This window comes from Globicephala melas, chromosome 15 (genome assembly GCF_963455315.2).
Source record: "Globicephala melas chromosome 15, mGloMel1.2, whole genome shotgun sequence".
Taxonomy (NCBI): Eukaryota; Metazoa; Chordata; class Mammalia; order Artiodactyla; family Delphinidae; genus Globicephala; species Globicephala melas.
In genome coordinates this window covers 47,133,119-47,149,288 of record NC_083328.1, presented here as the reverse complement: position 1 = coordinate 47,149,288, position 16,170 = coordinate 47,133,119, and the positions used below count along the sequence as shown (strand labels likewise).

Here is a 16,170-nt window from a genome sequence, read left to right as displayed (position 1 = left end):
AGTTATACTGAAACATGATTTCATTCATTCAACAAATTTTTTTTAGGATTTGTTTCATACTAAGGTGATCTACTTACATTTTGAGCAGATGAAAACTGACTATAAAATTTGTCAAAATGTTTTTCTGAGAGTTTTAGGAGAACCATAGTAATAAGAATTACATAATCACTAGAATTCTGTTCATAAATCTTTGTATTCTTTATTTCAGATGGAAAGCTTTATGGCCAAAAAAACCCAAAAAGACACTATATGGTTAGATTATAGCTAGAAGTATACTTCTCATGATGGAGAAAAAAATTACAGATGAACATCTATTTCCAGTCTTCTTAAAATGTATTAGTAATATTTAACAGAAGAAACGTTCTGTTATAAAGCAAACAAAGCAAATGATAGCTTTTTGTAATCAACATCTTTGTATTTTAAAAATGAAAAACAGTTCTGAAAAATATAAATCTCAGAGCACCACCTCAATAGGTTAATGCAACTCAGTTGTTGAAAAGTTTAAATATCATGTCTGCCTTATTCACTTTGCATCTAAGAATGTTACTTAATTCGCTTCTTTCCATCGGATCCTTAAATAAGAACCAAAATGCCAGCCTATCTCTTAAGACTACAGTGAAGATGTAACAATCCCAAAGCATTGCTGGGGTGCTAAAGAAATAAGCTTCCAACCATGACACTGGGCCCTCTAACAGAACAAAGCTTTAGTTATGTTTTTAAGACAAGGTATTAACATCAATAACCAACCGTAAGTACCTCTTTTCCCACTACCAGTCTAATAACTAATTTGCCTTCTCTTTGAGGGTTATTTTTATGATCGTGTAAGCCCAGCAGAATGCCTAGTCATAAGTACTCGTGGTGGCATGTGCCATGAAATGGAAATAAGGGATATTGCTGGGCCCCGAGAACGAAGCTCCTTTGAAGTACATGTGTTTATATGTGCTCACCAAAATTTTAATGCCAGTAAAATCAAAAGGCGGTTTGGAATTTTAACTTACAGTAAAATGACCTTTTATCTTTTTAATGTTCCAGGAAGCATCAATTCAATCTAACAATTTTTATTTTTAAATCATGGCAAGTTTTCGTAACAGTGGCAAGAAGAATACTGGATAAAGAACTTTGCCTGATCTGAAAAGAAGGGAGGAGAATGCCACATTTCAGTTCTCATTGGTAACTGAAGAACAGTTGATTTGATCGAGCTAAGTCTAAAATGATAACGGGACTCATTATCCTTTCAGGTAATCATGTTAAGAAACTGCAAAAATTCTCACAGAAGAAATCACCTGCTACAACATTTAGATAAAGTTCAGACAGGCCCACATGGGGGCTTCAGAGATATGGGTAATGGGCAATTTCTTAAGCTGGGTGGCAGGTCCACAGGTGTTTGTTTCACTATTATCCTTTATAACTTACACATTTATTACATTCTTTTAAAAATACATGAAACATTTCACAATAAAGACGAAAACCCAGGATAAAAAGGAGTAGCTGGACAGTAGAAACAATATCATGTACAAAACTTAATTATCAGCACCATGAACATATTTCTGGGCAGCAAAGAACCTGAAGTTACTCCCTGAGTGAGGTGAGGGTGACTTGATGGGAAAGTAACAATTATCACGTGTGGTCATCAGATGACCAAGCTCGAGCTGAACTGTGGGCCTTCAATCTATTTAGCAAGAAGGCCTGCAACACAGACAGGCTTGGCGCAAAAGGCCGCTGGCCGAACATACAGCATCTTCACCCTTACTAGCCCCTATACCTCCTATCTTGAATTGCTTAAGATTTTCATTAAATATATGGAGTCTATTTAGCACTGATCCTCATACTCACTGCTTCCTATTAACCACTCTAAGGTAGGAACCTCTGAACTTTACAGGGTCTGTCAGGCTTCCCATCAGCACAGTGAGGGCAGGCTACAAGGGAAAAAATGCACCCATATAGTGAGATTGGTTGTTCATGCCATATATTTGCATATATTCTAATTACTTGTATTGACTCATAAGCTTAAAATGGAAAAGAATTAATTTTTTCCACTGGAAGGCTTGATATGCCTTTGTTTACACAATTATTAACCATACTATATACAGCAGCCTCAATAAAGCACTTCTGTAGAGGCCTGGAAAACATGTAATTGTACTTTAGCAGGTAAAAATATATTGTTTTCTTTCTCTAAAAGCAGAGAGAAAATTAATGATTTTCAGCTGTTTCATTCCAGGAACAAGCATTTGCTTTGTGTTAAAGCAGTGATTTGTAGGCTGGGCTTTGCCAGCATCTCATGATCTGGGGGGTGGGAGTTGGTGGGATGGGTGTTGCAAACACATTCTCATCCAAATTGTCCTTTTACAAGGCTGTTTGCAAAGGCTGTCTTCTGGGATCCGTTTAAACTGTCTCCAAATCTTCTTGTTCCCCGACACTCGTCATTATCCAACATTTCCGACCCATATTGTTTGTTTGTTAAGAGCATGTGAGGATATTTTATGTGACATTTCACTTTTCTGGAATAGTGGTCAATTTCTTTAAAAATATCTGCTAAATAATCACGAAAGAAATTCCATGTGGCACTTAATTTATTCCTCCAATAATTCCTGGGAGCCTACAATGGAGGGCACATATAAAGCTGGATATGACCCTGTCTTTACATTCCAGTGATTCACAATCTGGTGGTGTGATGCTCAGAGACAGAGGAATCTTCTTTAAGATATTTCCAACCCCTGTACCCTCCATGTGAGTCACTGGGGCTCCAGAACCTGTGATCTATTCCTTTCAAATAACTGAGTTCCAAAAAAAAGGTTAAGAAGTGCTGGCCTAGAGGGAGGGGCAGACATTTTAATACATGTCTAGGATGTCATGGTGACTGTTACAAAGGACAGAAATTATATGTTGCAAAAAGAGCACAAGGAAGGAACAAATCACCTGGGGAAAGGGCTTCCAAAGGATTCTGAGGAGATTCCTATCTGTCCTGGGCCTTAAAGAAGGAATGTAATTAGCTCAGAGCTTTCCAAGCACAGGTAATAATAGCATGTGAAAGTTACTGGGGGAAAAACATGACCCTTTGGAAGAAGACCAAGCAATCTGGAGTTGCCAGAACTCGGGTCATCGGAGATGAGTGGAGGAAAAGGAGGACTAGTAGGAAATGACACTGAAAGCATGTTCTGGAGCCAGATCAGGGAGGGCTTTTCCCAGCAAGTGATTTGGGCATTTCCCATCTATCTTCTAGGGAAATGTCCAGCAGAGGTAGGAGTGAGTGTGACCGTGTGTGTGTTTCCTCATTGAAGAATTAAAAGTAGGGGGCTTCCCCGGTGGCGCAGTGGTTGAGAGTCCGCCTGCCGATGCAGGGGAGGCGGGTTCGTGCCCCGGTCCGGGAAGATCCCACATGTCGCGGAGCGGCTCGGCCCGTGAGCCATGGCCACTGAGCCTGTGCGTCTGGAGCCTGTGCTCCGCAACGAGAGAGGCCACAACAGTGAGAGGCCCGTGTACCGCAAAAAAAAAAAAAAAAAAAAAAAAAGAATTAAAAGTAGGGAACATGGGAGCGACAGTAAGAGATACATGTTTTGCTTTATTTTAGCATACATAGAAAGTTATTCAACATTTAGCTTAAACTTGTAGTACACTAGTTACATATACTTCCGCGTCTCTTGTTTTGGCCACCATCCCTCTGATCCTGGGGTTGGTGTGGCTCTCTAAGCCACAATTCGGTCAGTTTCTCATTTTGGCCCTTTCTGCTTCAGGGCAGCCTGCTTCTCCCCTGACTGCCCCTGTTTCTGAGCCCGTGGTCAGGTTCTCTGGGCCACTACAGATGTATGATAGAGGGAGAGACGTCTGGTGGCAGGATGGAGGTGGGAGACAGATAAGAGGTGGGGAGCCTAGAGGTTGGGGAGGCTTAGGAGACAGTCTGGAAAAGAGTGATTAGGGGCCTGCAAAGTAAAAGGGTGCCGATCACATTTGTCCAAGAGGACCCCAAAGCAGAGAAGCGGAATCACTGATGCAAACGGAAGTCTTGACAGCCTGAGCTGCCTAAAGATGCAACAGAGCTCCTGATTTGTCACTGTAGTTCTTTAGACAAACCAGAGGACCATTTGGCAGTGAAAGCATTTAGAAGGTTTATTTGTTATCTATTGCTGCATACATAAATTACCCCAAAATGTAGCGGTTTAAAACAATAAACATTTATTATCTCAGTTTCTGTGGATGAGGAGTTCAGGAGTGGCTGTGTTGGGTGGTTCTTTTTTCGGATCTCATGAGATTTCAGTCTAGAAATCTGCCCAGGGCCTCAGGCATCTGCAGGCTCACTCGGAGCTCAGACTGTTGGCAGGAAGCCCCAGTGCCTCGCTGTCTGTTGGACGGCGGTCATAGTTTTTTTGCCAAAGGGGCCTTTCCCTGGTGCTGCTTGAGTGTCCTTATGACATGGCAGCTGGTCTTTCGTGAAGTGAGTGATCCAACCAGGAAAGCGAGAAGGAAGGCCCACTGCCTTTTCTGACCTCGCCTCAGAAGTCACACATTGTCACTCTGACATATTGGAAGAGAGTCACAAGTGGAGAGGAATTAAGCTCCATCTCTCTCTCGAACAATTTATGGACAGAGCACACATAACGGGGTCACACAAGAGGACTTTGAAAGTTCCTCTCTACCTGAGATTCTCCAACTGTATTCATGAATCAGTAAACAAAGGACAAACCTTGAAAGGGCATGTAGTTGAGTCATCCCACTCTAGAAGCGGCCCACTGGGGCCCTTGTAATTGATGTATTTGTCAAGAGGGGAGGCTGGGTAATGGCTTCCTGGAAACTCCATCAAGTAGCAATGGGGTCTGATTGAAACTGCTTTTGTGGCGTAATGGAAATGCTATTGATGATTTTCAGAAAAGAGTGAATACGGAAAAAGCTCAAGTTAGAGTTTGTTTTGATTATACTATTCTTGGGACAAAAAAAGTGATCGAACAATATACAGCAGTTAAGTGTTTTGTGTGGGTTCTTTTTTATTATTTAATTTGGGGAATTGTTTTATTTGGATGTGTAGGACAGAAACATTTCTGAGCCTCCTGGTTACTAGATATTACCAAACATTAAGGAGCTACGAGTTTACGAAGTTATACTTTCATGAGAGTTTTATAAAGTGATAAATGAGAAGTCATGGTCCAAACATGAAGCAAATGAAGTTGCAGCCTGATCTGGAGCAATTAACATGGTAAAGCACAGGAGAACCCACTTGAGCTTGATGTTTGAAACATTCTCCTTTTACAGGAAGAGGCTTATGGCAGACACTTACTTCCCTTCTGATGGGTCTAATCTTCCACTACTGGAATCTGCAGTGAATAATATTTATATAATCTTGATACTGTCAATGCTGGTACTAATTGTCACTATTTGGGATCAACATCTAATCAGAGCATAGAAGGCAAGCTGCCTGTAGGACCGAATGCAAATACTACTATCTATGACAGTAATGGCATGGTTCCTAGAGATTGAGGAGAGGGTTGGGAGTCAGGGAGGAAGAGGAAGGAAACTTACATAGTCCAAGGGGTGAGGGATGGTTGGCAGAGATGATAGAAAGCTGATGAATCAAGAAATAGTGCATTACAGATGAAATAAAATAAATATACGATTTCAAGTTAGAGTTCTCACAAAAGTCATGCGGAAAGGTGGTGGGCAGTGGTATGAGCTATGTTCATAATTTTTTCCCCCGAAGGAGTCACTAGTTACTGATTGAGAAACAGAAGCATAAGCACATTCTATAGAGTGAAGGTGAATCCCATGAGAATAACCAGAATCAGATGCTGGCAGCTCTGGAAACTGGATGGCAAAGGTGACTTTCACATCTTATTTCTATCTTTCTGTAGCACGTTTACTTTCTCACCACCCACTGAACATATGTAACTTTCTTAAAGCAAAATATGTAAAACCCCACGTCATCGGTAGCACCTATAAGTTGATAGGAGCCTAAGTTCACCAGGTTTTAGTAGATAAACTTCACAAACATCAGTCCCTCAAGCTAACTTTAACAAATGGCAAGATTTCACTTATTTCATAAATTGACAGTTTTCATTCTTCTCCTTGAGACAGAGAGTAGGGATCCGTTTACAAATTACTACCTTGGTGATAAAAACTATTTAATATGAGCTAAAATTCTATGACTTATCCTAAAATATGCATTTCTATACTACACCACCAAAATTGAAAGGACAACCAAAAAAAAACCCTTACAATTTTCAGGATTAACTTGAATGGACAAGAGTCCAGGCTCAGTAAAGTACAGAAACTCTATTCTAGCAACAGTCTATGAAGCAGTTTTAATAACTGTCCCCCACCCTGCCTCCCAGTACTAAAGACTTATTCTGAGTTTTTATGGAAGGCCCAGGTATGTCCTCTGCATATTTTAAAAGCAAACTCCCTGCTACCTAACTGTGGAAGATATTCAAAGGTTTTGACAATGATTAAGATACCGAAGAAGCAAATGGCTGCTTGCCTCAGTTTAACAAACAATGGCCATTAAAAACAAACAAACAAAACATTTGCCAGGAGCAACCTGGGTACCAAGTGTCGTGGGTGGAAAGAGAAAGAAAATATAGTATGAAAAACAATGAAGTTGGTGATCAGAGTCCAGGTGGAGAAAGACGCATTTCCTATAAAAGTGCATTTTTTTTTTTCTTTGACAAATGAGAGGAGAGATTTTATGAAAGTTCTTCAGGCTTTTATAGAAAAAATAATTTTTATTCTCATAAGAAATGCTCAGTCTTTTATTTTACAGACTTATAAAATCTCAAGGTATGTAGGGACTTGTACTACAACAAGGCACAACAATCATACAATACAGACCAGGTACCAACTATACTTGATAAAAGGAATTTTACACAAAGAGCTGAAGTACCACATCCCTGAGAATGACTTGTAGTGCTTATATATAAAAAAAAAAATGTGTAGAGAAGAATGGATAACTACAGAGTGCTATAACCATACGTAATGTAATACTACACAGCAATGAAAGTGAACAAACTACTGTCACAAGTAACGTAGATGAATCTAACAGGTTTAACATTTCCTTGAAGACATTAGACACCAAGAATACATATTCTATGATTCCATTTATACAAAATATAAAATCAAATAGAACTAATCATGGTGTTAGAAGTCAGCATGGTAGTTAACTTTGAAAGGGGTAGAGACTAGGAGGGGTTATGTGAGAGCTTTTAGAGTTGCAGTGAAGTTCTATTTTTTATCTAGATGCTGGTCACATGGGTGGGTTCAGTTTGTAATATTTGCCACGCAGTTGTAGTTAACAATTTTTTCTGAGTGTATACTTCAATTAAAAAGTCAACTAAAAAAAGAAAAAATAACATATAGGGCTCCCTGCTAGCTTACGTGGCACCTTTATGCAGATTTTTTAAAGTGCGCCTCTCTGGATGGATGAATTAGAAAAAGGCACCCCCATGGGCAGAGGCAGCCCCACAAGTTTGTGCCTTGGCAAATGGAGGGTGGGCTGGGCTCCATTCCCACTGGTATGCTTTGCTAGACACAAAATCACACATCTGGATGGACATCTGCAAATCTGCAAAATACTCATGGGACCCTTCCATAAGAAGGGCAGGGCAGACATCCTTATTGTACAGATGAGGAAGTGGCATAGAACAGTGAGAAGGATGCGCAAAGGCATCACAGCTAATAAGTCATGGAGCCAGGGTGGACTTCTAGGCCAGTAGCTCTTCACATGGTTCTGATTCCTTTCGGGGAGGGGAACACGAAGAAGCTTCTCTCTATGTTACTGTGTATATTGTTATGGGTCATCTCAAACGCTCTGTCAAATAAGGCAGGGGATAAATACATGGTCCGATAGTCTTAATATTGGGCTTTAGTAAAGGTGCTAGGTGCTAAGTCCATTTGAAAAATATGCTATAAGCATATACTCCAAAATGAATATTCACCTTGTAGATGTTGACCTAGGCAAAAAGGGCAATGGAATAGAGATGTTTACATATCAACAGAGCATCCTGGCCCAACCGTAGGTTAAAATGATCGACTTAAGGATATAAATCTTTCCATCTCTTGGAAAAAATGAAAGAGAAAGACACCCACGTAATGTGTTTGTCTAACTTACCCAGAAGCGTCTGCTTATTTGGGGAGGAGTTAGGCTCTGCAGAGCATCTGCAGGATCGGAGGACAATCACTCCTCCGAGCACGCCGTCTTCGCTGGCCAGGAAAGGTGAGCCTAGGCAGAAATGACTAGTGGTCATTTTCAGTTAATTTTACTCTTTTCCCTTTCAATTTTCATTTGATTACTGGAACAAACGTGTGGTATGAATAAGCTCTTGAAAGATGCCCACTTTCTGACACTCGCCATTGTTCGTACCTTGTACAGGCGGGATAGCAAAGGCAGGCTTGTGCCCGAACAGGCAAAGGCAGTGCCAGACGCCTCCAAGAAGACATGACTGGGGGTGGAGTGTGCATGACCGTATTCAGAATGGAATTGGAAACACTGCCAGATTAAAGGCCCAAAACACAAATACAGGAAAAAATGCTCAGCAGCTCCCTTTGATCAGCTCTTAGGGATCACTTACCAGGCTCTCCCTGCTGTCAGAGGCATGCCACCAAAAGCTTTGATTTACTACCTTAAATTCAACTTTAAACAATAAGCCACAAACTTTATTACAGACATTTAAAAATGCTCCTGATGGATACACAAAGAAGGGTGAAACTGTATTTCTATTATGAGAGTCTGGTGGTTAGAAACAACCATGCTTCGCAGAGATCTCACACAAACTAAACCATTGTGAGCATTTCAGGAACGCTGCTTTTTAAAACCCCTCATTTTTCCTCCCCAAGGACATCTTCTTCGAACATCTGGCATAGCAAGTGAGCACGTGGAGAACAAATGCAAAATGAGCCCAAGCACTATCAAAGAAAGTAATAAAAATAAAAAACAACCAAATTGGATTTGGGGGGAGCTTCTGGTTAAACTCAGTAGATTAAACACATGCATTTATCTCCACTCCTTTCTCAAATCCCAGTAAACTGAGGGAAAGGGAAGGGGAAAAAGGCATGGCCTAATAAGGACAGAGAGAGAGACAAGAAAAAAACTGACCTTTTAGAAAACAGAAAGAAGACGGACAAGCAGTTGCTCACCTAGTGGACCTGGGAAAGCTGAAACCTAAGCTTCCATGGGGGAGGGGGGAGCCTGGTTGGAGTCGAGGGACACCTGTAAGAAGCCATCCAGTTTTGTCATAAAACCGAATAAAGGACCAGAAATTGGAGGCATCAAGTTCTTCTGAAGGCAGGGGTGCAGGGTGGGCCTGGAATAAAGATGGTTGGTCAAGAGTGTCCAAAAGGATCCACTAGACCAGAGGTCGGTAAACTACGACCTGCCTGCTCTACAGCCTGTTTTTGTGCTGTCTGCAAGCGAAGAGTGTTTATTTTACATGTTAAACTTTCTTTTTTTAAGAGAGAGAAAAAGAGAAGGAAGAGGAAGAGAAGAATATGTGGTAGAGACCACAGTGTAGCCCACAAAGTTTAAAATCTAATCTCTGGCCCTTCATAGAAAAAGTTTGCCGACCCCTGACCTCAAGCCCCAGATTCCTACCTAGAGAGGAAGTTACTCCTCCCTAACCCTAGAGAAAGCAGGACATTTACTCTCTAGAGATGCTGAACCAGAGGGACTTGAGACTTGGGGTCATCAGGCTCAGCCCAGGGCAGACGGGAGGCTCCATGCTGGAAACAGGGGCTAAAGGGGAGCCTTTATGTTAAACAGTGAAATAACCAGCTCCCTTCACTCACAGGCTCTCAGGATGCAAGAAGGTAGGCTGTTATCCTCCAAGCAAGAGACTGGATAATTCCTTTCCAGTCTCAAGAGTATTTCCAGTCTCAGTCCCAACCAGCTCAAGCGTAAAGACCTATTTGAGAGAACCTAAAAACATAGCGTGTCCTTGCCTTGTGGGGAGGGCTTCCAGATGACAAGTGTGACTCATACACAGAAGGTTTTCAGTTCAGCTTCTTGGTACTTAGACAACCTAGGATCACTAGTTGTTTCCATTAGGCCTCCAGGAAACACAGAAAGCAAACAACCAAAAAGGTAACAGAGGGAAAACTTAGGCAAACACTTTGATCAGAAGAACAATTAAAAAAAAAAATGGGGAGGTGGATTCCCTGGTGGACAAGTGGTTAGGACTCAGCCCTTTCACTGCGAGGGCCGGTTTTGATCCCTGATCGGGGAATTAAGATCCTGTAAGCTGCATGGTGCAGCCAAAAAAAAAGAAAAAGAAGAAGAAAAAAGAAGAGAATCACAAAAAAGACAGAATGAGAAATGAGAGAAAAAAAAAATTTAAAATCAGAAGAACAGGCCAGAAGATCCAATATCTGAAGAGGAATTTCAAAGAGAGAAAATAAAAGAAATGAAAGGGAAGAAATTTCAAAAAATAATTAAAAAGCAATTCCAATAATTGAAGGATGAGTGTTCAGACTGAAAAGGCTCATGAACCTCCCAGCACAACACATGGGGGAAAAAAAAAAAAAGAGTGCCATGAAGACATATCACTATGAAATATCAAATACTGAGGAAAGAGAGAAAGGTCTAAAAATTTCCAAATGGGGAAAAAAGATCACAGGGAAGGCAAGGGGATCATAATGGCATCGGATTTCTCAACAGCAACACTGGGAACTAGAAGATTAGGAGGTATTATCTTCAAAATGCTGAGAGAAAATTATTTCCAACCTAGAATTCTACCCTTGGCCAAAATGTCCATCAAGCGTGAAAGGAGAATAAAGCTCAACAAAGTCTCAAAGAATTCACCTCCTGTGCACTCTTTCTCAGAAAGCTGTAGGATGAATGTGCCTCAGCAAAATGAAGGAGCAACAAAAATAATGAGAAAGAAAAGAAGAGCTGCAAACAGGGGATCCAAAACAAGACAAAAGTATTCCTGGGTGACACACGGCTACACACAGGCTTGGAAAGCCCAGACCAAAACAGCAGAAAGCCAGAGGAAGCTGGAAAGGTATTTCCAAGGAGGGGAAAAAATTAAACATACAAGATACATGTTGCATTTGAAATTATTGAGAAGAAATGTTTCAGATTTTGTGGGAAGACTAAGAATGAAAGAGTGATTGGTATAAAAAAAAAGTGAGGCAAATATTAACTGCAGAAGAAATAAAAATTTCTACAGGAAATGAAATAGAATCACAGCCCACTACGTAGCTCAGATGTCAACAGCTAGAGTAAAAAATATAAACTCGCGATACCGATGAACTGAAAAATAGGGATATAATACATTAAGAGGAGAAAAGGCCTGTGTGGGTGAGTGTAGGTTTGAAGTTGGAAGTATAAAGGAACTATTAAGTTCTTGCCTTCCCTGGAGTGAAGATGATAACAACTAAATCTGATATCCAAATAATATTTAAAATTGAAAAATCAAGCAATAGTAGTATAAGCATGTTATATTGAATTATAGATGTAAGTTTGAGAAAAAATAGCTAAGAGAGTTAAAAGTAGTAGCCTCCAGGGAGAGGAAAATGAGGGGGCTGTGGAGGGTTGGGACAGGGAACTACTCATTTTCAGTGTAAGCCTGGGGGTACTGCTTGTCTTTTTAAACCACACACACACATTGCTTTGTAAAGAAAAGCAACACAGATTTATGCTGCGGAACTAGGGTAAAGTATTTACTCCTCAGCCTCTTAGACAAGAGGGAAAGGAGACAGGGAATTAACAGTCACTGAGAAACTACCCTGTGTCAGGCCCTAGTTCCATGTTTTCATGTTCTGTAGTTTAATTTTCAGAACCACCACGAGAGGCATTTAATGATCACTTTACAGATGAGGAACCTGAGGTTCAGAGGGGTTCAATGACAAGTCACAGCCACGCCACAGCTGAGGAGGAAGGCTTCCCCCCACGTGTCTTGAAGCCCACGGTTCTGCCTGCTTTGCAGCAAAGCCTCTCAGGAACAGGAAACTCTGGATAAGCTTACGTCCCAACCGCCTGCTGGAGAGCTCCACCCCACCTGCACTCAAAGTCTTGGCACCTCTACAACTGCTCCTTTCTCACCAAATCTGGTCACTTCTCCTGGGGTCCTCACAGCTCACCCAAGCTCAGAACCTTCTACCTCTTCCCTCTCCAATGACTCAACTCTTCAAACCACATCAAGTCCTGTCAGTTCTCTGTGGGTGCACCTGTGCCTGCCTCCGCCCCATCATTCCCACCCACAGGACCCCCATGCACTCTCCTTCCTGATCCAGTCACTCACCTCTTAGAGAAATTAATCCAATGAATGTGTACAATGTGCCAGGGCTCGTTGGGCACTGGGGACACGGCAGTGAACAAATGAGGCACCTGCTCACATCGAGTTGAGCAGGTTGGGAGACAAGTAATAAAGTCACAAATCAACAAGGAAATCCACCCAGTTAGTAGGAAGTGCGGTGAAGAAAATGAATCCAGTCGAGTGTTATAGGGCGTGACTGGGGCTAATACTTTATATCAAGGGTCGGGGAAGGCATCTTTGATAAGGCGCTAACCATGTGAAGATCCAGGGAAGGAACATTCCAGGCGGATGAACCAGCAAATGCAGATACCCAGAGGTGGGAAGGAGTCTGGAAGTTCAGGAAATAAAAGGAGGCTAGAGTGGCAAAGCCAAGTGAAGGAGGGGGAGGGAGGGTAGAATCTGAGTTCAGAGGGAAGTGGGGCCACGTCACATAAGGTTAGAGAAGGCCCAGCAAGGAGTTTGGATTTTACTCCAAGTGTGATGAGAAGATGACAGAGGGCTTTAACCAGGTCAGTGATGGTTTTTATTTGTGTTTGTAGGAGGTTACTCTGCTGTGCAGAACAGATGGGCAGGGCAAGTGTGGAAGCAGGAAGCCACTAAAAGAGCTTGGTTGTGAGACTCCAGTGGCTTGGGTGAGCCTGGTGGCCGTGGAGACGGTCAGCAGAGGGTGGGTCTGGGATATGTTCTGCAAGCAGAACCAATATGGCTGTTCATAGGATGGATATGGGCATGGGAAACTGACATCAAAGTTTACTCTAATAAGAAATATGCACCCCAGCTATGATCATACCGTTAAACCATTCAGAAATTTTCAATGACTCCCAACTGCTCATGGAATAATGTCTAAACTCCTTAGCCGGGCCCAGACCTCCTCTCTCTTCCCAACCTTATCTCCCTATTATTTTTACACAGCATGTGCTCCAGCCAAATTGGACTTCCTATATTCCATTTCCCCAAGACTTCCCCCTGGGCCCATTGTTGTGAACTGTCCTTCCCAGCTCCCTCCTCCTCCCCTCCACGAACTGAAATCTATTCTTCAGCTCCAGTGCCTTGTATACAGACCCAAGCTCTTTGGGGTCAGAGTATCTGAGTCACCTTTGAGGCCCTCTTAGAGACTAACAGAGTACTTCTACTTATTCACCACTTTCCCCTATCCCCAACCTACACACACACACACACACACACACACTCCTGCCTACACCACTGCAGTGCAGTATCAAGGATGGAAAGACGGTACATGCGTGCTCTGAAAGGGGGTGGGGCCCCTGGGCACCATGGAAGCTTAAATCAGGGCTCCTTACCCTTGATATGCATTCATTCAAAGATTTAATGATACAATTATTAAAGTACTATATTTGAAGATTCCAAAATTTTCATGGAAAGTAGTCAGATTTCATATTATCACTGTGGTGTTTAAAAAAACAAAACAAAACGACACTGACTCAGACCGAAAACCCTGTTTTGACTCTCAAGGTAGTAAATGTGTGGTCTTAAGCAAGACATATTAAAAAAAATTCTATGCTTCAGTTTCTTCTTTAATATCCAATTATAAATCATAGATATTAAAAGATATCTTTCTTGGTTGTTGTGAGGGTTGAATTTATATATTAACTTTGTAACCTCTGAGGTGCTATTGAAACATTCGGTGGTAGTAATGTTAAGGGTAGGAGCACACTTCAGCATTTTGCTGGTTCTCAAAGATTATCATGTTGAACAAGATCTATTACTGTATTTACCTGGTTAACCTTCTACATCGGCTGGAACTAGTGCTCAACTGACATTCGGTGATTGGATGGTAGTGGTGATAGAGTATCAATTTCCCAAGTTAAAGTGTTAAACAGTGTCTGTATAAAAGGAGCCACTTTCTTGTTCTTCCCAGTAGGAAAAATTAACATAGAGTGACATGTTGGGCTCTGTGATAAGTGCTTTCTATAATCAAATAGGGAATTGAGGGAGGGGGGGGCAAAAATTAACTAAGACAATCCAAAGTTCCATGTGCAAGTAGGTGCATAAAGTAAAGAAGACTAATAGAAACAAAGAAATAATAAAAATTAAGCTTCATTCACCCTACTAAAATATCTCAAATTGATTCTTTAAATGCCCAAATCTATAACTACTATGGAATGAAATTATAATTACAGATGCTAAGAAACATATTCACTGTGATCAAATGTGTGTATCTGGATATTAAGATTGTAAATCCAGACTGTAAACAAATGAGACACCTGCTTACTGTATTTGTGCCATATCTTTAAGAATGAAGAATTTGAAGAAATTGGAAAAGAAAATCCCTGTAAGTATTAAAGTAGAGAAGTTAGCGGGAATATTAACCCATATTCTTTTGATTGCTAGTGCCAGAATCTCAATTAGAATGATTTTAAGTAAAAAGGAGGATTCACTGGCCCATAAAATCCAAGAAAAAAAAAAAAAAAAACTTCTGGAAGGGTGGGGATGTGATGGGTTTCAGGAACAGCTGGAAACAGCTTCTTCTGTATGGATGGTAATGGCCATCTATGGATAGGTCCAGAGCTGTATACCTGATACAACTTTCGCCACCAGAGAGACTTCCTCTCTTTATCAGGTTTCACATTCTCAGAGGCCATCAGACTTCGAAAGATAGGGAAATCTGACTGGCCTGGCTTTGCCTAGGGGTTAAGCCTAGAGCAATCAACTTTATCCAAGAGTCCAGTGAAGTGGGGTCATGCATGGACAGACAAATCCACAAAACACAAATGGATAGAAGACGGGCTACACAACCAGGAGACTGGTGCTGTCTACTCGAACTTGGACAAGCCACTTTATCTCTCTGAACCGTGCTTTCTTCCCTCATCTGAAAAACTGAGAGACTGGACTAGTAACCTCTAATGTCTCTAACAGTTCTAACGGGCAGGAGTTTTTTCAATTTTAAAGATTCGTGTCTCCCCACCAGCAGCAACCAGCCATTACTGGATGCCAGCAAGCCAAAACTTTAGAGCTTTTGCAAAACGTGATACAACACTTCCTCTTCAACATGTGAGAACCTATCAAGAGAGTAATTCTGTAGTCAGAAGGCAGCTGCTATTCTTCTACCTTCCCATCACATTTAACAAAGAATCTCTTTTATTTTGTTTGTTTTGGTTTTTGTTTTTTGGGTTTTTTTTGGTGGTACGCGGGCCTCTCACTGTTGTGGTCTCTCCCGTTGCGGAGCACAGGCTCCAGACGCGCAGGCTCAGCGGCCATGGCTCACGGGCCCAGCCACTCCGCGGAACGTGGGATCTTCCCGGACCGGGGCACAAACCCGTGTCCCCTGCACCGGCAGGCAGACTCTCAACCACTGCGCCACCAGGGAAGCCCGAATCTCTGTCTTTTAAATACAGTTCTGTGTATTGCTTTCTTCTTTTTAAAATCTAGATGACAAACCACTTGAATGGCATTTTCTCTTCAAGGAATTATACATATATTGAGAAAAAGAGATACAATGACAGAGAGAGAGAGAGAGAGAGAGAGACATGGTTTGTTTGGAGGTCAAGTGAGAAAGAAAATGGACTAGGGAATAATGAATGTTCCCTACTGAAAACATATACCTCTAACTTCAAAAAAAACAAGAGAGATTATAAATATTCCTTAGACACAAAAGCAGGATAACAGTTTATACTTCCTGAAAGATCAAGGACCTTTCCTCTAAAGATGCACTTCACTTACCATATCTTTCATGGATGTGAAGTATAGCAGAATGACATGAAGACCACATAACATAACGAGAGGAGCTAGTCCCTAAGTTCAGAGGTGACAGTGCCATTAGTGAAGTGCCACTATATCCTACCTCTGAGGAGACGCCTACAAGACTGTCGCCATCATCCTATAAGATGTACATTAACTTAACTGCATTCTCTCCTTTCCTGCTCCCACAAAAATCCCAATGGGACAGTTATTACTACATTCATTTGGCAGATGAGAA

General features: G+C 41.5%; 1 protein-coding gene across 5 annotated transcripts in view; it reads right to left on the bottom strand.

The window, feature by feature from the left end:
* The window catches only part of TASP1 (taspase 1), a 296,551-nt gene that overhangs the window by 97,945 nt on the left and 182,436 nt on the right, over positions 1–16,170 (bottom strand). For all 5 annotated transcript variants that reach the window (XR_009559115.1, XM_060285375.2, XM_030872548.3 and 2 more), the window contains one exon: positions 8,090–8,200. Coding sequence is in view for 4 of the 5 variants with exons in the window: in XM_060285375.2 (XP_060141358.1) it covers positions 8,090–8,200 (111 nt within the window). In the remaining variant the exon portion in view is untranslated. The remainder of the gene's footprint in view (positions 1–8,089; positions 8,201–16,170) is intronic.